This window comes from Drosophila subpulchrella, chromosome 3L (assembly GCF_014743375.2).
Source record: "Drosophila subpulchrella strain 33 F10 #4 breed RU33 chromosome 3L, RU_Dsub_v1.1 Primary Assembly, whole genome shotgun sequence".
NCBI lineage: Eukaryota > Metazoa > Arthropoda > Insecta > Diptera > Drosophilidae > Drosophila > Drosophila subpulchrella.
The window spans coordinates 17,600,277-17,622,460 of record NC_050612.1 but is presented as its reverse complement, the minus strand read 5'-3'; the positions used below and the strand labels follow the sequence as shown (position 1 = coordinate 17,622,460).

Below are 22,184 nucleotides of genomic sequence, written 5' to 3'. Positions count from 1 at the left end.
ATCAAAGGTTTCAATCTGTTTAGCAGACCGAATTTAATTTTATTGTGCTTAAATATATTCCATTGCTTAACCCTTAAATAACCGCTAAGTGTTTCAGTTTTTAAGCCCATTAGACCTCTAATAAACCTGCGTTTGAAGATGAATAAGATAAGGCACTTGCACCCGCAGAATTTTAAAATAAAATGTTAAAGAGTTGCCATTTTAATTACTCACAAAGAACTGTACACAATTGGATTGAAAAAGCCATTAGGGATGTAAGCGACTCGTACTCCCAGCAAGAATAAATAAAGATACAAATATAAATGCCAGACTCTGTCAGTCAGATCTCAAGCTCAACTAATGAGTGACCATGCATAAACAAAATATGAGGGGGAAAATGGGTATTTGGACTTAAGTCCATTGCCATGGACGAGCACCTTGCCCTGGGAGATGCTTGAATGTCTCAAGTCAAGCGACTCCCTCGGCCAACACTTATTTTAATGAGAAATTCTAATTTCACCAATAACACAAAAGACATCCTGGAAAAATGCGCAAACAAAAAAATATATAAGGAAATGTGGCGAAAGATATTTTTGCTTTTCCTGGCAAGGAGCTGCCGTGATTGCTTTTCGCCACTCGTCCGTGACGAAAACAAAAGAGGCCGCTGTCTTTTCCCCTATCGAAAAGCTGGAAAAACCCCGAACGGAAAAAATACGAATTGCCTGCATAAAAATATCTTGAGTATTTGCTAGTCTGCAATTAAATGAGGGCTGGGTTCTCCTGTTTCCAGAAAGGAAAGGAGGTGACTGAGCTCAGCAATAATAATTACAGTTTGGATGAGTTTTTGGGGGGATATCGCTGAAGTGTTGCAGGGGCTAAAGATCTTCGGGGTCGGTAGAGAACGGGTGATTAGGGGGATTCAACAAGGAGTTTCAGGCATTAGCAAGTCAGAATTCAAGGATGACAGGATGCACAACCTGAAGACCATATTATATTGTTAAAAACTTGGGGGGAATATTATAATAAAGATCATATTAATATGTCTTTAATAACCATCACTGAATTCACTAAAAAATATATAACCTCCATATAATAATTCCTTTCCAATTCAGTGTTTTGTTGATGAAAACAATAGGTCACAAAAGGTTCCTAACTTTCCTAATGCGAAGATATTTCTAATGGGGGTCTTCCACTGACTTTTTCTTTGTCAACACAAAAGCGGAATAGGATCAACTCCTCCGATCAAAATGTGAAGTTCTAAGGATATAAATTTAACTAATACACAACACAAGAAGGAATGCATTACGCAACCCTCAAGATGGGGAGATATAGAAGGGAAGTTACTTCCCCTTTCGGAATGTTCCACAATAATCAAGCAGGACTAAGGCTAGTCGAATTACAGTTACAGTTAAGGTAACGGTAACGCATGGCAATGTCCATAAAATGACACTGAGTGTCAGTTTCAATTAAACATGTTGACAGCTGTAAGGACACGGCCTGAACTCGGGGGCCAGCCGAAATATTTGCTCCCCCCACATCACAGAGATACTATTGTCCATGTCTGGGGTGGATTCCTGTCCTCCGGCTATTTCGATTTTAATACGAGAAATTCCAGGCATTGTCGCCTGGCCATAAAGAAGTCGAAGGGAATACGTTAAAGGAGCCGAACTCATATGACAACTTTATCGGCTCGAAAGAAGAATATTTGCTGAGATTTTCAGGTTGCTTCTGGACGTTGACATCTTATGCCTTTATGACACTAGCTTGAAAAGTATGCGCTATGCTATGGACTTATAGACTTTGTTTTAGCTCAGATCTTATAATCAAAGATAACAGTATTGCTTTAAAAGAAAAATGTCACAAAAACTTCACTGTATTTAAAAATGAAAGTTAAACCTAAAAAAGTTCATAAGCCCAAATGAAAAGTGTGAACAATAAACTCAAAATTAAAGTCGGTGCTATAAGACCTTTTTAAATTTTTGGCATTTGCATGCCTTGCAACGACTTTCATTTTTTGACAGGAGGTAAAGAAACTCTGTGCAATTTTAAGTAATTTTATGTGTATTTGTTTTAATTTACATTTGAAATGAACGATAAGATTTTCTTCGGCAATTTTCTGCCTTGTCCTTTTGGCCGTGATGCATTGACAACTTGTCAAACATTCTAATATCCTGTTCGGTTTGTGTGCTTCATGTCGTGATGTGAGCTCCATGGGGGAATTTAGTTTAATTAAACTGCCCATGTATGAATGCAAATACAACGATTTTACTGTTTGCATATTAATTTCCTGTAATTTTAATTGAAGGTGACAGAAATTGGGAATATTTTTCAAGTAATCTCAGAGGAATAATGAACAAATGTCTCTATTTTGCAGATAATCATGATTGGTTTGTTAGAAAGCTATGTAACTACGTCAGTATTAAAGGTAAAATGTTTGTGAATTGTTATTGATAATGGGATTAAAAGGTTGGCTAATGGAAAACCTTGCATCATTATATTATATTTAATGATTGTGGTTTTAAAATATATTTTTTTTATTTATTTCGAGGCGTAAATAAACTCTTAAGCCGCGGACAGACCTTAAAAGCCTTTTACACTTGAACAATTCATTTAAGTCCGTCTCTTTACCCTCCCTTTATACTTTTTTTTAAAATTTTTCCGGAATCTTGAGGGTGGAATGTAAAACCACTCGATGTCATTTTGACGCCAGCGAGTTGGTGACTTTTTCCAGTATTTGCCGAAAATATTAGCGTAATGCCTTTGACAAATCAATCGGTAAACGATTGACATGAGAGACAGAAGGCTAAGTGTCATTAACCACACCCTCAATGGGCGTTGGTCACACCTCGTGCCAAAATTATTTGCCCAGATTGCTCGCAGAATTGGGATAAAAGAACTTGTTGACGGTTCGGATCAAACGAGACCGAAGCTGCGATAAAGAGGTCTTGAAAACCATTCTGAATGATTTGACAATCCTCAAAGTTTGAGGGCAAACAGAAAATGTACAACCTCTTCAATCGATAATTTTTGATAATACCAACAAGTTTAAGAACATTGAAATATGCCTCTTATGAACACTATGGTGTACCTGACTTTTATCCCACCTTGATAAATAAGTGTGACTTTATGTTATAACTATAAATGCTGAATTATATTTATTTTAATCAGGGTAACCTATTAGAAATTCAACTACCTCCTGTGCTATTAAAACCTAAGAAAACCCTTGATTATAAATAAAACTCCTACAACAACTTAAATCAAAATCAGTTTAACCCGAAAAAAAAGGAAACACATTTTTAATCTGCGGAAAACCCCTTTACAAGCCCAATCACCGTACATACAAATTGAATTTGCATAATTCGATGGAATAATGTTTTGGGAAGAAATTCTTATACCAACAGATGACGCCATTTGACAACACGTGCTTTTGTCAGTCGAAAGTTGAGGGCAACCTTTAAAATGAATCCATTTCAAAATTGGCAATAAGTTTATGCCCGAAATAGGAGTTTAAGCATTTATGTTTTATTTCAAACCTTAAAAACTAAATTGAAAAAATCTAGTTTGTACATATTTAATTGTCAATCAATGTCAACCATATAAGCAATCGTTTCTGCATCGTGCTAAAACTCAAGTCGACTTTATATATACAGCGTCAAAAATTTCTAAGATACATCAATAAAAAGATGGCTTTGGATCTAAACCCACTTCCAGTTCCCGAATCCAACGTAGAGGACATCCAAAAGTTATCCAACAATAATTGCGATGCAGTAACAGTTCTTACAAACCCCAATAAAAATATGGCTTCGGATCTGAACCCTTTGCCAGATCCTGCACCCAACGCTGAAGTCGTCCAAAATATATCCAACTATATATGTGATGGTATAACTCAGCTGATCCTGTGGCGCAATTGGCGAAAGTCGATTCTGGTATTCGCAGTCCTCCAGTCTATAATCTATGATCTTTCATCGGAGTCGGCAATATCTGTTCTGAATGTATGGGCTGTGACTGGACTATGGATAACGATCTTCTACCGGTTATATGTGCGGTTTCTCCAGCTGATTAATAAGACCAATATCCAGGGAAATCCCTACCAGAAATATCTTGACATGGATATAAGTATTTCCGCAGAGCAGTCGAAAGAGCTGGGACTCTTGATCTCAACCAAAATATTTGGGCACCTCGATAAGCTACGAGCGATATTATTTGTAAAGAGCGCATGGGAATCTTTCCAGTGGTTTGTCTTTCTAGGTGGAATGTTTCTGATTATGAAGAATATCAACTTCACAATTTTGTTCCAATTTGGTAAGTCAATAATAAAGATATAAACACATAAATTATTATTTTTTCAATTTTCATCTAGTGTTGGTTTTTCTGTTCACAATTCCCAAAATGTATGAGAAGAAATCACTGTTCGTAAAATTTTTAAAACTCCGTAACTGCAACGACGAAGTAAAACCCACTCAATTAATCATTAAATCTGAAACTCAAGATGAGATGGACATGACCTCTTCAAAGCATTCTGAAAAAGAAATTGATAGTATTATTTTAAAGAAAGAGGAGGGTACAAAGAACTCAATCGATTCAGATGTAATTCACGAACCCTGTGCTGGTGGCGATAATATTGCAATCTGTAAGTCTGAAGAAGAAGCGTGTGATGAGTTCGAGCGCCTTGCCGATTCCTGGACGGATGAAGATACACAAGCTGATACATAATTTAACAATTTCGCAATCTCTATATATTTTGAATCGAAAGGAGATTTATGCGAGCTGTTGCTGAGTTACTAACGATTGAAAATTCTTTTACCTTATAATAAAATTATTATTTGTTTTTATTTATCGAGAAGTGGGGCATTTAACAGGGTGAAAAACTTAAAAATCAACAAAAAAAATCAATTTAATGTTTACGAGTATTCAAATTTAGCGCAGAAAGAAAAATCTTAAACAACGAAAACCTTAACTCCTTAGTATAGATTATTTGCGATTGTACCAATTGGTAGACAATTATTTTTTTAATACTTATGAACTTGATATAAGATTTCCGTTACAACTTTGGGAAAATTTAATTTAATTTTATTTTTAATTTAAAATTACTTAGTTTTTAACTTTAAGCTCATTGCTTTGTAAATAAATAAGAAAGATATACCTATTTTAATCCGAATCACAGCTATCATCTCCGTCATTAAGATATTCAAAGGCCTTTCTCGCCTGTATAGATCGGAAGGGTCCTTGTTTTTCCCCTTTTTTTGGGGGAACATGATGAATCCTTGATATCGCGGCCTCAGTCTGCGGGGAATAGTTTGCCTTAAATCTTTTCAGGAATGGCGGAATGGGCGGGATTACCCCATCCGATTGGAAGGGCACAATTCCCTGAATGTGTTGGGGTCGCAGCAAACTGCAAAGCTGACGAAGATGCATTCTCGTCGGTGTCGGCGACCACTTAAGATATTTTATTTCTAAGGATACTACATTTCTCGGCTCATACATTTGTTCAGCGTCCTCCAGGGAACCGTAGACATAAACCCTTGGAATATAGTTATTTTTATGAAAGCACTCCAAATCGGAACTGAGGCACTTATAGCTTTCTGCCAACTTTTCATGTAGTCGAATATGACCTCGGAGGCGCGTTTGTGCCAATTTCCAGAGCAACTCCTCGTAGCCAAAAAGCGGCACATCCAGATGCACCACGCTATTGTTATTCCTCGATCCATGTTCCTTGATGGTAATAGCCATCTCATCGAAATCAACATGGGCGAATGGCATATTTACAGACGATAGATTAAGATATAGCTGGTCAGTTCCCGCGGCGATCCACGAGTTGAAGATGGGATTACCTAGCAAAAGCCCAAGATTATCGAGCCTCATGGCCGAGTAGCAGTAGAGCAGTCTGCCGCCCTGCTGCCGCCGGATGAGCAGGATGAGGCTGTGGCCCAGGTGACTGCCAGAGCAGAGCATCGCTTCCAGGCGCTTTCCATCGCTGAGGAGCAGCGGGAAGGGCTGTCCCTCCTTCACCACATTGAAGTCCTGCTTCGTAATATTCGCCTTGAGAGATTTCAGGTACTTTAGCAGCTGTGTGGCCAGCGCATCAGTGGTGAACATCCGGCAGAACCGACGTGGCAGCTTTTCCAGCTGCTTTTGCACATGACACAGGCTCGTTACAAACACCTTAAAGTGGGGATCAAACATCTTGGGAATCACATCCAAGTGCAAGTCCGGGTGATCCTTTGGCCGCATGGCGATTATGGTAGTTTATGGAAGCGCTGCAAGTATAAAAAAATAGTTGCATTAATATATTTGTAAATTCATTTTGCACATACGGTACAATTCAGAAAAATATGTATATTTTTATCCAAATGAAAATATTAATGGGAATACTTTTGGGCTTGCTGAAAAATAGTGTTCGCTAAAAATTTATGATTTGTTTTATATATACCTATGTCTAGAAAATGAGTTTAATGTTTATTACCGCATATCTTTAGACTTTCAGATTAAGATAATATTTTCAGGTTGTAAACTTGTTGTTTTCTACCAGTTGAGGACTTCCTGGTAATAAATTTAAAGGAAGTTTGCCAAGTTCCCGCAAACATCTCTCAACTTCTTATATCACTGAGATGCATACATATGAAGCAGTGGATTGAGACCCTGGGGTAGTTGCACTATGAATAATTTTTGTTACCCATTCTGAGTAACGACGCTGCGCTTTTATGGGCCAACAAATTTTCCGCCTCGACTCGCATGGAACGAAAATGTCATAAAACCTTTCTCGGATGGTAAGAGGTCGTTTTATCGATTGCAGCATTCAAATCCTATGCAAAATGACATTAAAAATTATATTGAAAGTGCCGAAACCACACCGACCATAAAAGCTTCCTCAGCTCTCATGTAAAAACCCAGTTTGAGGTAATTAGTTTTTGGCTCATGTCTGCGCAGTGCTCATAAAAGTTAGCTGTCGTCGACCGGTTACCAGAAAATGTCATTAGAATATTATCAAAAATATCACAGGATTTGTTTTTATTGCTACGCTTAAACGCGAAAATGTCATAAGAAAAATGCCTTATACAAATGGAAAAGTTTTAAGCAATCATGTGAGAAATTACTTTTTATTGCTATACTGAGTAATTAAGTTCAATTTCTCGGGGATAGAATAATTTTTTTAACAATAACCTTGAACTATGGAAAGTATATATCAAAATATCAATATACAAATGTTTAGATTCTTTTTATAATAAATAAAACAATAACAATAATATATTGACCTTTTTGTAATTTATTATATGTGAACATGGTTCTAAATTATATAAAAGGCCTAACGAAACCATAAATTCCAACAAAAAGTTTCATTCTTGAAACATTACCGAAAGCAGTCTACAATCAAAGTAATGATAGCCAATAAATAATTTGCCACAGACAATGGACCAAGAGGACTCCAAGTACTTAGTTGCACGACTAGAGACCTGTCACTCCCTGCCACAAAGAATTTGCATATGAATACTCTGCTATCTGAAGGATTTAATCACATATAATCCCACCCCATCATGGAATGTGAAAAATTGAGTAGGACACATGTGATTACGGGGTTTGTGGGGTTGGCCAATGACTAATGATGCTTTCATTTATCTTTAGGTTGTTTGCAGTGAAAGTGTTAATGCTCGTAGTCTCCACATAACCTTTCTCTGGATGCCATGTGCGCATATAATTACTTGGATTGCTGGAAAAGCTTTTGTCATCATTCTAAAATTATTTAAATTTGGCTCTGAAATGACTAACTGGCTAAAAGCAATCGCACAGACATCGTTGATAAATGAGCCACTGATGAGTGGAGTTTGAGAAAAGCCCAGGCGAAATGAAAAATTATCGCAATTTAGGTGTTTGCTTCTAAGCTTTTTGAAACGCAAACGGGAAATGTGGTCCTACGAAGATTTTTGCTGATAATTATAAGTAATTTGCATATGTAATTTTACGCCATCCCAAACTGAAACCACCAAGTCATTGAATCTCAACCCGTGTTTGTGAAAATGTTGCCATTTAGGGTAGTAAACAATTTTTATATTTTTGGTTGCTTGTGTAAAACATCACCATACTTTAAGGTTCTTGGATTTTCCATAATGATCTGATACTTAGCTATATTTTGTAGTGTCAGGAACGGGTTTTAAACTTTTAAAATATTGGATGTTAAAGTGCTGACCTTTAAAAACGACCACAATTCTCCCTCGCTACTTTAAGTTCGAACATAATCGTTTCTAAGACAATAAAAATAATCCCAGTAAATCCTTTAATGTGTCTAATTGATACTGCCAGCCATTAAACCAAATAAAACAAGGATATATTGGGGAGAAAGTGAACGGAAAAGCCCAACAGAGATTTGCCAAACGAAAGATTTATGGTGTGCCAAGGAAAACATTTGTGTTTATATTTCGGTGTTGGTTCTTCACTCCAACCCGAAATGCGAGGATATGTGGAGTTTGCGGCGGAGGATGTGCCGAAAGTTCATTAATTATGATTGGAGACAGTTGTACAATTAATAAACGAAGCGAAGCGACTGTTTCCCCGGATTGTGGTAAAGTTCTTGGGATTCGAGCTTTCGGGGATAGGAGGAGCAAATTCTCAGCGGAAACGAGAGTTTCGTTTTTGGCTTTTTCTCTCTATTTGCTTTGCCTGAGATTATGATCGGACTTTGATTTATGGTTGCCTGTGCAAATTTATTGCTTTTAATTGTATGCCCCACAGGACTCGGACTGGAACCCTTATTTCCCAAACATCAGCCATACGCTGAGTAGTTGGCAGCTAATTGATAAAAGTTTCTTGAGTTATTCTGGCATAGCGAGCGAAAATGGTTGGAGATTACATGAGAATAGAGTGAGTTCAATAATCGTAGATTAAAGAATCTTTAAGATTTTATCCCGTTCTAGTTATCTTATATTACTTAAGAATGTGGAATATGTGGATTTATCATACCAGACTTTAATAAACATATCACTTTCTTAAAGTAAATAAAAATTTTCTGGCATTGCAAGAAAAAATGCTTGGGGATTACTTGAGAAAAGAGCGTGTTAAATAATGGTAGAGTAAAATTCTTTAAGCTAAGGGAAAAATATATCATACTAAATTTATATATACACTGCTCTTTTTAGAAGTTACCAATAAATACTATAATAATATACAAATCGTAAAGAATATTCTGAATATTCGTAACCTATCTAAATGCATACAAGAGTCTTGACTGTTCATCTATCTTTACCCTCATTGGTTTTTCTAACAAACCAATTCGAAAATCAATCATACCATAGCCACTTCCTCAAACTTCCTGTGTTGTCTTTGAACGCCCCCCAATAGAAAGTTCGTTTACACATCGTTTTTTCTGTGCATTTCGGTTTCGAATGCAACTTCTCGTTTGCAGACTTTGGAAGGTGGGAGGCTTGGCCTTCCAGGGCCTCAAGGCATTAATTGCATTCTGCAGCATCGCATTGCACTTTCAATTAGTTGCAAATGCCTTGCCCGAAAGTCAGAGGAACTGAATCGAAGCCCCCGCCCCTGGTAACAGGAAACGGAAGTTAAGTGCTGAGGCGAGGCGTTAAGTAAATGCAACCCCAGATGAAAGCAAAGGAAGCCACTTCTACCTTCTCACTGGAGAAACACGCATTAATTGAAAGGTGACGAAGGGAGCAGGGGATTTCGTTCTTAGGGGTTGACTACTCCGTTGCAACTTTTGGCCACTGACCAGCTCCAGAAAGTTGACCCCTTCGAGTTGCAGTCACTTTGCTCGGAGCCATTTCCTTGACAGAACTGGGGAACGGGAAAATACGGCGGCAGGTTACCTGTCTCTAATGCATTTCAAAATTGATTTATGAGTTTCTTTCGACTGGCTGGCAGCCTTAGACAGATTTCTGTTTGCGTTTGGGTCATCGTGTTTGTTTTCAATGTTAATTAAGGTTTACAATTACCCATGGGAGCTGGAAAGTGGTAAGAAGGGGGGTGGAATGGTAATCGACCGAAGGTTGCAACGATTTGTGTTGAATCATGTCATAATGCATTGCTTTCTAATCTTTATTTGAAAAGGTAGATACTTGGCTATAAATAGTAGATTGAACAAGGTAACATTTTTGAAGAAAAGGTAATTTTTAAAGCCTATTAAAAAACAATCATATACAATTCGCCTGCTTATGAGTACCAACACAACAAGCATTCCCGATATTCAAATTCCTTAAGAGATTTTCCACCTTTCCCTTTTCAAAGATAAGCTTAGGTTGGGTTAACTTGACTGCTCCCGAACAATAGCAATAAATTGCTTTTTAAACACTTTGAAGAAGGACAAGCGTGTTCCAAGTAACATTGGCGTCAAATGCACTTTGGCTCCCACGCTCCTACAGGATACACCTCCTTGGTTCGGGATTCTGGTCCTATATGCTCCCCGATTCGCTTCGCTTGGCTTCAGTTGGAGCCGAGTTGGCTTACACTTGGCAGCTGACAACTTTCTAAGAACAACTGCAAAGCGATTTGCATATTTAGCTGCATGGAGTTGGCTCCAAATGGAGGTGAGAACTTTATCGCTTTTAATGCAGCCAGCCGAGGCACATGCATCACACACTCACACTCGTAAATCTTGGACAGAAACTTTGGCAGACTACAAATTTATTTATAAACACAAGAAGTAACGCTTGAGTTGGGTTTTTGTGTTAGAAAATGAGCTGGGAAGTGGCAAAGAGATGCATAAATCCATATTCTAATAAGAAAACTGTTAAAACGAAATATTTTAAATACATATTTTAATGAATAAAATGGTAGATTACCATAGTTTAAAGAAACAGTTCAAAATATGTGATGCAATTATTCTTTACAAAACTTTATCCTATTTTTTTAATGAAAGCCAAGTTATGCAACACGTTAAACAGTTTATTCTGTACAAAATACTGGTATTACAGACTTCAAGACTACAGATAGTAGCATTTAACAAACGAATAAGTTAAAAAATAGTTCCTTTCTTAAGGTGTCTCTAGAACACCCTGCTGATCAAACACCGGCAGCCAGGCCTTGATTGTCTGTCGCACTCGCTCGCTGGTAAATAATTGCTGGCGTTTCTTGAGCATAGCATCCCGATCTCCAAAGGTGTGAACCCCAAAATCGGCACTTGCCTCAGGGGAGGCACAAGCAATGGGTAGTTCGCAGGTAACTGCATAATAGCCGTACAGCAGACATCGATGCATCTCATCCTTTAGTTGATCAAGCGTGGGCTGTGGTCCTTTAAATCCACAATGTTTTAATGTCTCCTGGAGGCAGTTGAAGTAGTGATTCACAAGATTATCCATATTGTTCACTAGTATTTCATGCTTTATGCTGGTGAAAAAAAGGAAATAAAGGTCAATGGCCGGGCTGCCCCAATAACAGTTCTGAAAGTCAATCTAAAATAGATAAAATAGTTTTAATTAAAATTAGTTTTAATAAAAATCGTTATAATTTAACTTACAAGGACTGCCTTTTTGTTAGCTGAATCAAACATGATGTTATTTAACCAGGGATCTCCGTGGACAACTGCATTTAAAGAAGACTTTTTGGGATCGACAACATTTTGCATTCTCCGCGAATATGCTTCTGGTATTTGAGCCTTCATTTTCTTAGATATTTCCGGCAGTTCCTCGGCAAAAACTTCTGCTGCATATTCGGTAGCATCTAGGATGAGAGACTTGGCGAAAGGATCTGATAGTCCCTTGGCATAATGAGAAGGTGAAAGTTTAGCCACCAATTCGGGTTGATTCTGGAATAAGACCTTGGAAGCCCCGTGGAACTGAGCCAATTTACTCAAGCAAATCTTGGCTTCATCCACGCTTAGGCCCTTATAGCGATCGAAAGACCCGTATCCCAGGGCACACAGATCCTCCAGAATGTAGATCTCCTTTCCCGTAGAGGTCTCGGCTAGCAAGCAACTAAAAGTCCAATGAAAACGTATCAATCGGATACTTAATTTAACACCTAGTTTATAAGTCTTACACTTAAAATAGATTTAATTAGTAAAAGTTTCTAAGTAACTTAAAAATCGACTATTTTATAATACATTTTATGAACAGGTAGTAATTTTTAACATTAAAGATAGATCCTTTAAAAAAGGATTATCTACTTTCTTTAGAGTGGTTTGGGAAACATTAGTACTTACTCTGCACTCAGTTTGTGCTCGCCAATCTCCTTTGGGGCGTTTTCGAGGATAGCCGACATCGCTGGCAGGAGCTGCTCGAACATATCCTTTTCATTTGTTCCCAACTCAGCGGCGACGGGCAGCAGATCTTTGAGAACATATCTTCCTGATTCAAGATCACCACCGGGAGACCTCCGGAAGTCCAACGCCACCCGGTAGATGACGCTGCAAAAGTGCTCGCCCTTCTGGCTCACCACCTCGATGTGAAAGTTTTCCACACGCAGCTTTTCGCAACCGTATGCTCTCGCCAAAGCTCGCTCGAAATATTCCGCATCGTAGTTTTCCCGCTCCATAGTTCTACGTCCGATCTGAACAAACCTCGCCAATCGACTGAACCCACGGGTGTTGCACTACTTATGAAATTCACTCAGGGTTTCCCTCTAAATTGTTACACGTTTATCTCGGAGCTTTGTCGTTATCACTGCATGATCAACACAGAACAAAAACTGTTGTGCACTTCGGATTCACTGAATCTTTACATATGTTGTATTTCAACAGTGTCGAAATCATCTCGCCATTTAATAGACATGTAATGAGGTATTATGTGAAATAAGAAGACTAATTGATTGGTACTTGCACTATGTAAACTGAATTTAGGAAGTGTCTCGATTTAAGTTTAGTCCCTTAGGACAATATTTTTCTTTTATGAAATAACATTTCACTGAAACACTTTATTATTTTAACGGTAACTAGAATATATAAATTACTTAAAAATGTATTTTTTTATGGAACCCGGTTTTTTTGTCTGTAGATGTAGAGCGCTCTTCCGCGGAATCAAATAATAAAACGTGTGGGTTAAACGCACCCCAAACAAAGAGGATTTCTGTGGTTAAACTAAATCAAAAGATTAAGCTCAATGTCATAAAAGGGGTTGAGTTAAACCCTTGAATGGCAGCCGGTAGGTTTTTCATCACGAATTTTATTTTTAAATAATCAATTTGCTCTTTTCTAACCAAGCCGAATAAGTTTTTAATATTAGTTTATTAAATTTTTTAGGTTATTTAAACCATATCCAAAAATTAATTTTTATGTGAACGTTACTAAGAAAATATTGCTATTTTAGAGCTTAGAATCTTAATGATAAGATTACCCGCGGAAAAGTTGTTTGGATCATGTCTTAAGCCTAACATTTGTCATTTAGATTAAACCGTGCTAACGTGAACTTTGGAAACTGAGATCTGAGTGCTATGACCATGATGATTTCATACGATATTATATAGTACAAATGATAAACCAGATAACGATAGGAATAAACCCAGTTCTAGATTAACATTTCCTTGTGGTTCAAGTAGTTTCTTGTGCTAAATCCGCTATATTTTGATAAATTATGATTAATTACGGTTGTGGCTTGGAACTTGGAATAAGTGGGGATATTTAGAGCTTAAACCTTTTAAGCAAGTCATTTCATGGACCTATGGGGGTGACACAGACATTTTTTCCGTAAACGTTAGAATTCAAACCAAATATAATTATTTGCTAACGCTTTCAACCTATAACTTTCAACTACTTTTTTAATTAAGGTTCTAGAAATAAAAACGTTACGCCGAAAAGATTTTCAATCAAGCCACTTTTTAACTAAATAACACATAAATTATTCCTTATTTTCTTGATCAAGGGTCACAGGATGTAAACAGGGTCTAAGATAGTAAGGTTTAGCATTATTAACTCAAAATCGCATTTTCGAACTATACAACTTTTGTAGTAATTGAATATACAGGGGTACAACAGAAATCGGTTATCGCTAAATTCAAGCAGACTCACAGTATTAAGAAATCCGACCCAATTAAGCGCTACGCGATTTCTGAGGCACCCCGATTATTATTATCATTCTGACTGCTAGGGTAAAATAAAAACAAATCGATCAAGAGAACCCCCTTGTTGACATCCGAGGTACAGGCAACGCCTGAAGTAAGTAATTGTAATTGTGGGTTTGCGGACTTAACTATTGTGGTTGATATAATTTCCCATGCTTCAGGTACTATTATAATTATTATTATTAGGGTATATACTGTAGAAAATCTTCACCAACCTTTGCAGTTATTATCAACAAAGCGCGAAAAATCAACAATAGTGCGCATTTGGAGGGAAGCACGCTTGCAGCATCAAATTGCAGATAGTGCACGCGAACTATGAAATGGTATTTGTACACTAGCACTCGATTGATAGCTTATAATTGCTCAAAGCGGAAAATAAGATGTAATTTCCAAAATAAAAGAGAACATCGCGCTTATAGACTAGTTCAATGCGAGGCGAACTGGTTCAATTGAGCAATATATCAGCTGTTTTATCCAGTTCTCTTGATCGATAAATGGAACTGGCACAGAATAATCGGATATCGATGCCGGTTACCGGTTAATTTAAAATATTATTGCTACCTAAGAACAGAAACCAAGAATATTAAACACTATCTTAAATTTTAAATTTAAATTATAACTTATAAAACGATATGTGAGAGTCAAAACACAGGGAGGTTTTCTTTTATGTTCTATCTTATGGGAGGGTATAAATGTACAAAACAAAGGTGGAATCAAAAAATTTAAAACATTAGCATCTTAAGTGTAGTATGTAATTTAAAAATATAACTCATTTCAGTTTTTTTTTCAACATGGATTTTTTCAAGGAGGACAGTGGAAAATACTTATTAGCGGAAGGGTAATGGTGGTTCAAGAATATATTTACATTTTTCAGCATTGATCTCATATTTGGTGTTTAAACTTTTTATAACTTTATTAACAGACTGGTTTAAGTTTTGCACTGTACAAATATAAAAACCATACCCTAAAATATCTAAACTTAACTAATTTTAACTACTCAAACGTGCTCTCTTCCCCTTTAAGGGCACCGAAAAAGTCGATATCGAGCAATTTACTAGGATCGAATTTCACAGCTGACTTTACTGTCTTCTGGGCATCTGCATTCTTTACAATGCGGTTCCATTCTAAGAGGTCGTTGCCTGGATTGTTGCGATTGGCCTCCTGGTGGAGAGGTTTCAGCATGAAATGGGATTTTACGAGCTGACTTAGCAAACGCACTAAAAATAATTTCGAATTTTTAAAAATGCAAAATATATATAAAAAAGGTTAGTTAAGTTACAGTGTATTGGTTGAAAACCAAGTAAATCTGCATGCTCGCTCCACCAGTTGCAAATTAGGCTGAGGTAGTGCTTGGTCGTCTCTTCGGAGTCGCGAAAAAGGCAGGTGAGGTAATACTCATGAAAGACGAGGGTCAGCAAGTGCACAGCAATGCGGGAAATCTCGCCTACTCCATCGGTACCTAAAAAAGAGAAGCATTGAATATTAGTTGACTTCAAAACATATAAAATCTAGAATGCTGCTTAGCAATGTATTTCTTTAGATTTCAAAAATACAAACCTGATTTTCTTTCGTGCAACATCCACTGGTGCATCACTTGGAAGACAATCGTCACCGCACTTAGGCATAACTTCACATAGCACTCGCAGTCCTTGCTGCGCTGCGTTGAGCTTGAGTTTGAGTTGGAGTTTACATTCAAGTTTGAAACGGACGCTGATGTAGACCCATTGGAAATCGATCCCTGGACCGCTCCTGTGGTGCTGCAACTCAAATTACTGCTCGTTTTCGTCAAAGTGCCGTCGCCAGATTCCTCTTCGTCGACATCTGCGAAATACGGCAGCATTTCCAGTACGAAATCCGGAGGATTTTTGAAACACTCGAAAGCAAAGCGCACGTGATTTCTTCCAATTTGGAGCAGCAACTGGAAGTGATCCTTTCTCAGAGGGGTCTCACTAAAGAAGCATAGCTCGAGCAATCCGGCATAGACTTGTAGTAAACAGGAGTCGGGACCAAATCGATAAACGGATCGAACCCTGTCCGACACAAAGCTGTCCTTGGGACTATTTACACACATTTTAACCATCAATTCAGGCTGTCGAAGGCAGCTCAAGAAACAGCGGCTTAGCTCAGCAAAAACCCATGGACTGGGGCGGGTAAATGCCAGCTGCTTCAGTAGATCAAAGAGTAGCTCCTCATTTTGTTGGGGAGAGCTCTCTCCTTGTAGAAGACTGTTCAGGAGGGAAGTCAAAGCTTCCAGCAAGCCAAAATGCTTACTAACCTCGTAGGAAAACCCCAGCTTAATAACAGCTTCGGTTGCCATTTCAAGTAGTCCTATTTCATTATCTTTCCACTCCAGAAGGGCTCTGGAAATCTTTCCCTCTTGCCGGCAAATCAAAGCCAAGGTAGCCATGTAGCGACGCAATGGCACAGCCCTTTCGTTCTCAAATAGGCTTCCCTGCTGAGAAAGGGAGATGCGGTGGACTTGCTCATCGAGGTTGTAGGGATTGTAAGGATACAACATGCAGTTGTGTGGGAAGTCCAAGCTTTGAGCATAGGACGCAAACTCCGTGAAAACCTTGCCGACGGAAGAGAGTATCCTTGGAATAAGGTTATCCAAAGATTCCGGCTGCGCTTGCAACTGAGCATAGTAGAGCAGCAGTTGTTTGAGCTCCAGATCGAAAGGGTTTCTTCGTTTCTTAGCCTGACCCTCATCTTCGCTATATTCAAACATACTGCCATTATTTGTCTTTAGTCTGGGGACAGATCTGTGTATGTTGAGCTTCTGAAGACGAAGTAGGGACCGCTTCTCTAACGGATCTGGGGCAGCCTGCAAAATGCTGGAATTCATACTTTTTTCATGGGCTCTTTGCTGTGTCTTTAGCTTGGAGTACTCGGCATTCTTCATCTTCAACTCGATGTCCTTGGCCGCAACTTGTTTGGCCGCCTCCGCCACTCTTTTGTTGCAGTCCCGGTTTGTTTCGTCGGCCAAGGCCAGCTTCTCCATCTTGCTGGCCTGCAGCTGCTGGCGCACATGCTTCAGCTCATCGCGAAGCAGGGAAACCTGGGGAAAATAGTAGACTTTAAATTGGTATATTTAGTTAAGTTAAGTTATGTTAGTCTACCCACCTCTCCCGACTTGATCTCGTTGCGTTCGTTGCTGTCGCCCAGGTTCTTTTCCAGCTGAGCCTTGTCCCGCTTAAGGGCTTCGATGCGATCCATGAGGAACTTGATCTGATGCTCCTGCTGGCGGGATTGTGTGGCATTAATGGTCGTCGTGGTCGTGGTCTTCTGCTGAACACTGATGCTGGAAGTTGTGATCCTACTTGTACTGGGTTTCGGGTCCGCCAGCTTCTGAGGCTCGCTATCAATGAGGGTTACGGCCAGGAAATCAAAGTCATCGTCGTCCCCGAAAATGGCTTCCATGTCCAGGGAAGTGGACTTCTTTTGCGGCGGTGGTGGGGGCGGAAACATTTGCTGCGTGCTAGTGGAGCCCTGACCCATGGGGGCGAATTCACTGAAGGTCACCTCGCTGTGGGCGATGTCCACCTCCGTCACCGCCTTCCTTTTGCGCTCCTCCGCCTCTATTTCGGCCTCCGCCAGCTGGGTGGCCATCAGGATGACGTCGTCGTCATCGTCATCCCAGAAGACCCCATCGAAATTATTCCTCGGCGGACTGGGCCGTGTTGATCCGCGGGTCACGCTGACATCCAGACGAGGTTTCTTGGCCCGCGCAAAGTCCTTCATGGCACCGAATCGCTTGGAGGCCATGATTCCCCCAGTTATTTTCCTTTTACGTTATTTTCTGGCCATAAGAGGAAGACGATTCCGCCGGTTTGTTTTGTTTATAAAATCCCACAGAGATGTCACTATCGATAATAGCGATGGTTTTTCGTATCAAGCATAATGTATCACACCATTCGGTGCGTTTACACTGTGTCTAGTCTTGGAGTTTTCGAGTTAATTTAAGTTCGCGGGATTCTACTTTTTAATACAAAATATTAAGATTCTAAATCTTTTTAAATTTTTTTACAGTTTACAAAATTAAAAAATTTTTTTTTAAGTTCTTGAATGTTGTTAAATAAATCTGTTTAAATTATTAAAAATTATTTGACATGACATGACATTTTCAAGAATTTTTTACAATCGTTCCAATTTTTTTAATTAATGAAGATTTCTAGAGTTTTAAAATTTGTATCGTCAATAACTATTTTTTTTTTAATTTTAAAATTTTATCTCGAAATAATGTCTGTATACATCGATAAAATCAATGCTTGCCACCTCTATTTTACACTTCAAACTATCGATTGTTGTGTATCGGCATGCACACTGCTTTCCTATTAACCTCAAAGGAAAAGCAAAGAACTCAAAGCGAACTGCAGCGGAAAACAAGCGGATTTTAAGGAATATCAGAGCTCTGCAACGTCTGCAGACCTTTTGGGAGGACGGGCGGCGCGAATGGGACGCCATGCCAGCGAAGCGGATGACGGCCACCACAGCAACAGCTTCGTCCATCAGTGGAGCCAGTGGGTCCACAACGAATAGCAATGGTCCGTCGGGGGGCGGGACACGTCCCCTGGAGACGCTCAATGGGATGACCAGGCTGACCCCCGCCCGCGACTTGACCCTCGGTGGGCGTGGCGCTGGGGCAGCCAGCAAAAAGGTCTTTGCCCCCAATTTGAATGCAGTGCGGAACAAAAATTCGTAAGTATTGGGATTTCCTAGTAAAATCTTTAATTTCATCATCTGATCTGAACTATAGCAATGTCAAGACCTCCAAGGACACCACACAACCGAGAAGCGGACGCAGGGGTGGGCGTGGCAACGGCACAGGAGCAACACGTGGTCGTGGTGGAAATTCCGCTGGCGGGGCCAATTCCACGCTAATCCAGACCCAGGGTCTTTTCTCCGAAGGAGCGGGCGATGTCCACGTGCGGAGGTCCACGGGCAATGGAACGGCATATGCCCGGGGTGGTGAGGAGGTGGCCGTGGCCAGGAAACGAGTAGATCGCAAGGACGACAAGAGCCAGTCAGAACGGATCAAGGAACTCCTGGGAGAATCAGAAGCCAGTGATGCCGAGCTCAGCGAGGATGAGCCCACCAAGACTGAGATGGCCCTCAGGCCCATCCTGCTGAAAGAGGGTACGTGTTCCGTTCACCTTGTTGAGGAAAAAGATTGTAAAATGGATATATCATATAGACCCGAAACTAAATCTGTGACCACTTCCATGCACTAACATTTTGTTTTCCTATTGTAAACTCCAGGACTTTGGGTCACCCAGAAGACACCGATAGTTAAGCAGGAGGATGCCAGTTCATCCTCAACACAGAAAGGTAAGGTTCTGCACTCTTAAATAGAGTTAATCTAATATAATTTTCACTTCTAGACACCTTGGCAGTAGCGCAGCATCTGCAGCAGTTGCACGTGGCCGCCCAGGTTGCCAGCCTAGAGGAACCACCGCTGCAGTACGGTCGCTATCCGCGCACCATAGGAAACTTTCTGGACTCCAGCCAATCGCAAATCTTTCTCATGCAGCTCCCTGATGTGTTGCCATGTGTTGGCGATGATTCCGAGGAGCCAGAACCAGCTAAGCCTGATCCTCTAGCTACAAGTGAATCGGAACCCTCAAGTCCTGCAGCCAAATCCTCCACCGCAGCCAAGGGAAGTGTGTTGCGGCAACTGGAAGAGGGGCAGATCGGCAAGATTCTAAGGTTCAAGTCGGGCCGCGTCAAGCTGCAGCTGGGAGATACCCGCTTCGACTTGGATATGGGTCTCGATCCTGGTTTCCTGCAGGAGCTCATGTCGGTAACGGCGAACCGCGAGCAGCGTAGCGGAAACATGATAAATTTGGGACCCATCCAAGCCAAACTCAAGGCCACTCCAGATTGGGTGCACCTTTTCGAGCAGCAGGAGGCGGCAGCCAAACGGACGAATCCGGTACCGGGCACGTAGCACAACTTGCATCCACTCCCCCATACTAGACATGTAATATTGTAAATAGGCTGCGCCTAACTCTAAGTTATTCCTACTCTAGTTGCCGTACATAAAATTTAAATATAGAATTTGTAATACGATAAACCTTAGAATACCTGTTCTTTTTGGAGGTAAAAATTACTTTAAAGCACTAAAGGTGTTCGAAGCATTAACTAAACAACTGTTAGATTTTTCACTAATATTTGTTATTCAAAAGCAAAATGATGGAAGTGTTGCTCAAAAATGGAGCTATCATTATTGCCTATAAATCTAAAAAGATATCGGTTAATGGTCTGTATTATTTAATGTATTTTAATTAATATATATATTTATCTAACATTTAAGTAAATGGTTCTACCACTGCATACCTCCTTTATCAAAATCTATGTTGTACTGTGCTGAATAAAATAAGCGTATATATGAATTGGTAAATAAGGTTCATATTCCTAAGAAACCACATTTAGCAAAGAAAGCTTTTTTAATATAACAACAAACTAAGACAATCGATTAATTACTCGCGACCTGCTGGTTGGGCTCTGGACTGGCATCTGGGAGCTGAGTGGTGCTTCTTCCCTGGTAAAGATTTCCGGCCAGGTCGATGGCGTAGTTGTGGTCCACGGGGTTGGCCAAAGCGGTCTCAATGGCTGCGTCCAAGTTTTCTCTGGTTATGTACGTCTTGGATCGCTCGATCTCGAGCAGAACCCGCTGGTTGGCCTGCTCCTTGCGCTCCTCCTCTCGCACCTGTCGTGCCTCCAGTCGCTCCTGGACATAGGCAACCTTTTCCTCTCGCTCCTTGGCCAAACGCTGGTCCCGCTCCTTGGCAATGGCTGCGTTCCAGGCGGCATTGGCATCAATGCACTTCTGGAACTCGGCCTCCTCCTGCTCGGGAGTGAGCACGATGTGGTCTACGGTGGAGGTTTCGTCATGTCGAACGTTTTCCTCCCTCAGGAACTGACGCACTGAGCGGAGCTGGGTTCTAGAATTAGGAGGTTAAAGATTGTTTTAGCTTGATGTATTAAAAATATTTATGTATCACAGAAGTTGGAATTTTAGACGTGTTCCCTAGAAGAGGATTTTGAAAGTTGGCAAGACAATTATTTTAAATCCATCAATCCTTAATATTTCTGGCCTAATCATAGCCCATATATTTAGATTGTTGACCAAATGAAAATAATGAACAAATATCTAGATTATGCTGGTTAGTTAAAGGAGTACAAACATTAAAGAATCAACATTTCGCAGGGAAAATGTTAATTTCATAACAATGTGCCAATGGATCAAGTACATTTTTTTAAAGAGGTGTCTTAAGAAGAAGCGATAATACAGAAATGGTTTAACGAACGAGGAGAATGGAAACAGAGCAGTATTACAGGAACACTTCACTAGTTGGTCATGGGCAAATGGAGCTTGGGGTCGGGATCTGTGCATGGTCAACCTACTTGTAATGGTTGTGGAGCCTCATGAGCTCCGTGCGCTCCTCCTCCGTCTGCTTCTTGCGCTCGGGCACGCGGAACATCTTGCTCTTGGCCACCGGCAGCCAGCGCGGCTTCCTGCGCCAGCGGACGAATTCCAGGGCGAAGCTGTTCCCGCCCGTCTTTCCGGCCGGAAGGGCGGACTGCGTCAGCAGTTGGCATCCAGCTCGCAACATTTTCTCAAGAGTTTAATTAAAAATTATTAATTTTTACTTCGCCGCTGCTGGAACTGTTGTGCAACTCTGTTGACAGGGAACTGGTTCGATGAAGTCGATTGTTGGTTCCATCAGTGATGGCCAATCTAGGTAATCGAACCGAAAGAAAAAAGTCAAATTAATGTATATGAAATAATTATTAATACTAATTATTAAAGTCCAGTTTCAAGCACATTTTAAAAAGATAAGTCAATAGAAATTCGTTTTAAACTTGGTTTTAGAACATTTGGCATCTTTAAATCATTGCCTTAGGGGCTTATCATTTGGACAAGGCTTCAACAGGATTCGTTCAAATAAATTACTAGGTTGTATCAATTTTTAAATATTCAAGCAGGTCAAATTCAGGATCAATAAGTATCAAATCATTTATTTTCATGTAGTAAAACTAAATATCACACTCAATATTAAAATACTTATAAAACTTATATTACCTTCATTAATTTATATATTTTTAAAGTATTCCATTTCTAAAATACACACAAGGTATGCCAAAATGTTTTTATCAAATTCCCAACGTATGGTCTAAAAACCGCCGTATTTGGCGTGAAAACAGAT

General features: G+C 39.8%; 6 protein-coding genes across 6 annotated transcripts; 2 read left to right on the top strand and 4 right to left on the bottom strand.

Moving 5' to 3' along the window:
• Nucleotides 1-3,587: 3,587 nt before the first annotated feature.
• LOC119554180 (reticulon-1-B) lies at nt 3,588-4,761 on the top strand. Its single transcript, XM_037864972.1, has 2 exons — nt 3,588-4,281; nt 4,340-4,761. The coding sequence occupies exons 1-2, from the start codon at nt 3,663-3,665 to the stop codon at nt 4,690-4,692; spliced, it is 972 nt and encodes a 323-aa protein (XP_037720900.1). The 5' UTR covers nt 3,588-3,662; the 3' UTR covers nt 4,693-4,761.
• Nucleotides 4,762-4,831: 70 nt separating this feature from the next.
• Nucleotides 4,832-14,409, bottom strand: LOC119554835. The gene is made up of 2 exons (XM_037865909.1): nt 14,190-14,409; nt 4,832-6,236 (listed from the first exon to the last, which is right to left on the bottom strand). Exon 2 carries the CDS (start codon nt 6,208-6,210, stop codon nt 5,128-5,130), a length of 1,083 nt encoding a protein of 360 aa, XP_037721837.1. The 5' UTR covers nt 6,211-6,236; nt 14,190-14,409; the 3' UTR covers nt 4,832-5,127.
• Nucleotides 10,849-12,502, bottom strand: LOC119554834. Its single transcript, XM_037865908.1, has 3 exons — nt 12,122-12,502; nt 11,438-11,894; nt 10,849-11,372 (listed from the first exon to the last, which is right to left on the bottom strand). Exons 1-3 carry the CDS (start codon nt 12,451-12,453, stop codon nt 10,956-10,958), a joined length of 1,206 nt encoding a protein of 401 aa, XP_037721836.1. The 5' UTR covers nt 12,454-12,502; the 3' UTR covers nt 10,849-10,955.
• Nucleotides 14,410-14,845: 436 nt separating the features above from the next.
• On the bottom strand, nt 14,846-17,830 carry LOC119554935 (ATR-interacting protein mus304). The gene is made up of 4 exons (XM_037866045.1): nt 17,098-17,830; nt 15,532-17,032; nt 15,254-15,433; nt 14,846-15,191 (listed from the first exon to the last, which is right to left on the bottom strand). The coding sequence occupies exons 1-4, from the start codon at nt 17,737-17,739 to the stop codon at nt 14,968-14,970; spliced, it is 2,547 nt and encodes an 848-aa protein (XP_037721973.1). The 5' UTR covers nt 17,740-17,830; the 3' UTR covers nt 14,846-14,967.
• A 456-nt stretch (nt 17,831-18,286) lies between these two features.
• On the top strand, nt 18,287-20,047 carry LOC119554604 (DNA-directed RNA polymerase III subunit RPC4). The gene is made up of 4 exons (XM_037865596.1): nt 18,287-18,672; nt 18,731-19,110; nt 19,234-19,302; nt 19,356-20,047. The coding sequence occupies exons 1-4, from the start codon at nt 18,437-18,439 to the stop codon at nt 19,919-19,921; spliced, it is 1,251 nt and encodes a 416-aa protein (XP_037721524.1). The 5' UTR covers nt 18,287-18,436; the 3' UTR covers nt 19,922-20,047.
• Nucleotides 20,048-20,360: 313 nt separating this feature from the next.
• Nucleotides 20,361-21,667, bottom strand: LOC119554605 (probable 28S ribosomal protein S26, mitochondrial). The gene is made up of 2 exons (XM_037865597.1): nt 21,382-21,667; nt 20,361-20,918 (listed from the first exon to the last, which is right to left on the bottom strand). Exons 1-2 carry the CDS (start codon nt 21,588-21,590, stop codon nt 20,450-20,452), a joined length of 678 nt encoding a protein of 225 aa, XP_037721525.1. The 5' UTR covers nt 21,591-21,667; the 3' UTR covers nt 20,361-20,449.
• Nucleotides 21,668-22,184: the final 517 nt, after the last annotated feature.

What these genes read in the sequence shown, in the direction of transcription:
- LOC119554180 (XM_037864972.1), top strand. Translation starts at nt 3,663, where the DNA reads ATGGCTTTGGATCTAAACCCACTTCCAGTTCCCGAATCCAACGTAGAG. An exon ending in CACAATTTTGTTCCAATTTG is followed by an intron (nt 4,282 to 4,339) that starts GTAAGTCAATAA and finishes ATTTTCATCTAG; the next exon opens with TGTTGGTTTTTCTGTTCACA.
- LOC119554835 (XM_037865909.1), bottom strand. Translation starts at nt 6,210, where the DNA reads ATGCGGCCAAAGGATCACCCGGACTTGCACTTGGATGTGATTCCCAAG.
- LOC119554834 (XM_037865908.1), bottom strand. Translation starts at nt 12,453, where the DNA reads ATGGAGCGGGAAAACTACGATGCGGAATATTTCGAGCGAGCTTTGGCG. An exon ending in GAGCACAAACTGAGTGCAGA is followed by an intron (nt 11,895 to 12,121) that starts GTAAGTACTAAT and finishes TTGGACTTTTAG; the next exon opens with TTGCTTGCTAGCCGAGACCT. An exon ending in CTAACAAAAAGGCAGTCCTT is followed by an intron (nt 11,373 to 11,437) that starts GTAAGTTAAATT and finishes TATCTATTTTAG; the next exon opens with ATTGACTTTCAGAACTGTTA.
- LOC119554935 (XM_037866045.1), bottom strand. Translation starts at nt 17,739, where the DNA reads ATGGCCTCCAAGCGATTCGGTGCCATGAAGGACTTTGCGCGGGCCAAG. An exon ending in ACGAGATCAAGTCGGGAGAG is followed by an intron (nt 17,033 to 17,097) that starts GTGGGTAGACTA and finishes TATTTTCCCCAG; the next exon opens with GTTTCCCTGCTTCGCGATGA. An exon ending in GTTGCACGAAAGAAAATCAG is followed by an intron (nt 15,434 to 15,531) that starts GTTTGTATTTTT and finishes TCTCTTTTTTAG; the next exon opens with GTACCGATGGAGTAGGCGAG.
- LOC119554604 (XM_037865596.1), top strand. Translation starts at nt 18,437, where the DNA reads ATGCCAGCGAAGCGGATGACGGCCACCACAGCAACAGCTTCGTCCATC. An exon ending in GCAGTGCGGAACAAAAATTC is followed by an intron (nt 18,673 to 18,730) that starts GTAAGTATTGGG and finishes TCTGAACTATAG; the next exon opens with CAATGTCAAGACCTCCAAGG. An exon ending in GCCCATCCTGCTGAAAGAGG is followed by an intron (nt 19,111 to 19,233) that starts GTACGTGTTCCG and finishes TGTAAACTCCAG; the next exon opens with GACTTTGGGTCACCCAGAAG.
- LOC119554605 (XM_037865597.1), bottom strand. Translation starts at nt 21,590, where the DNA reads ATGTTGCGAGCTGGATGCCAACTGCTGACGCAGTCCGCCCTTCCGGCC. An exon ending in AGGCTCCACAACCATTACAA is followed by an intron (nt 20,919 to 21,381) that starts GTAGGTTGACCA and finishes TCCTAATTCTAG; the next exon opens with AACCCAGCTCCGCTCAGTGC.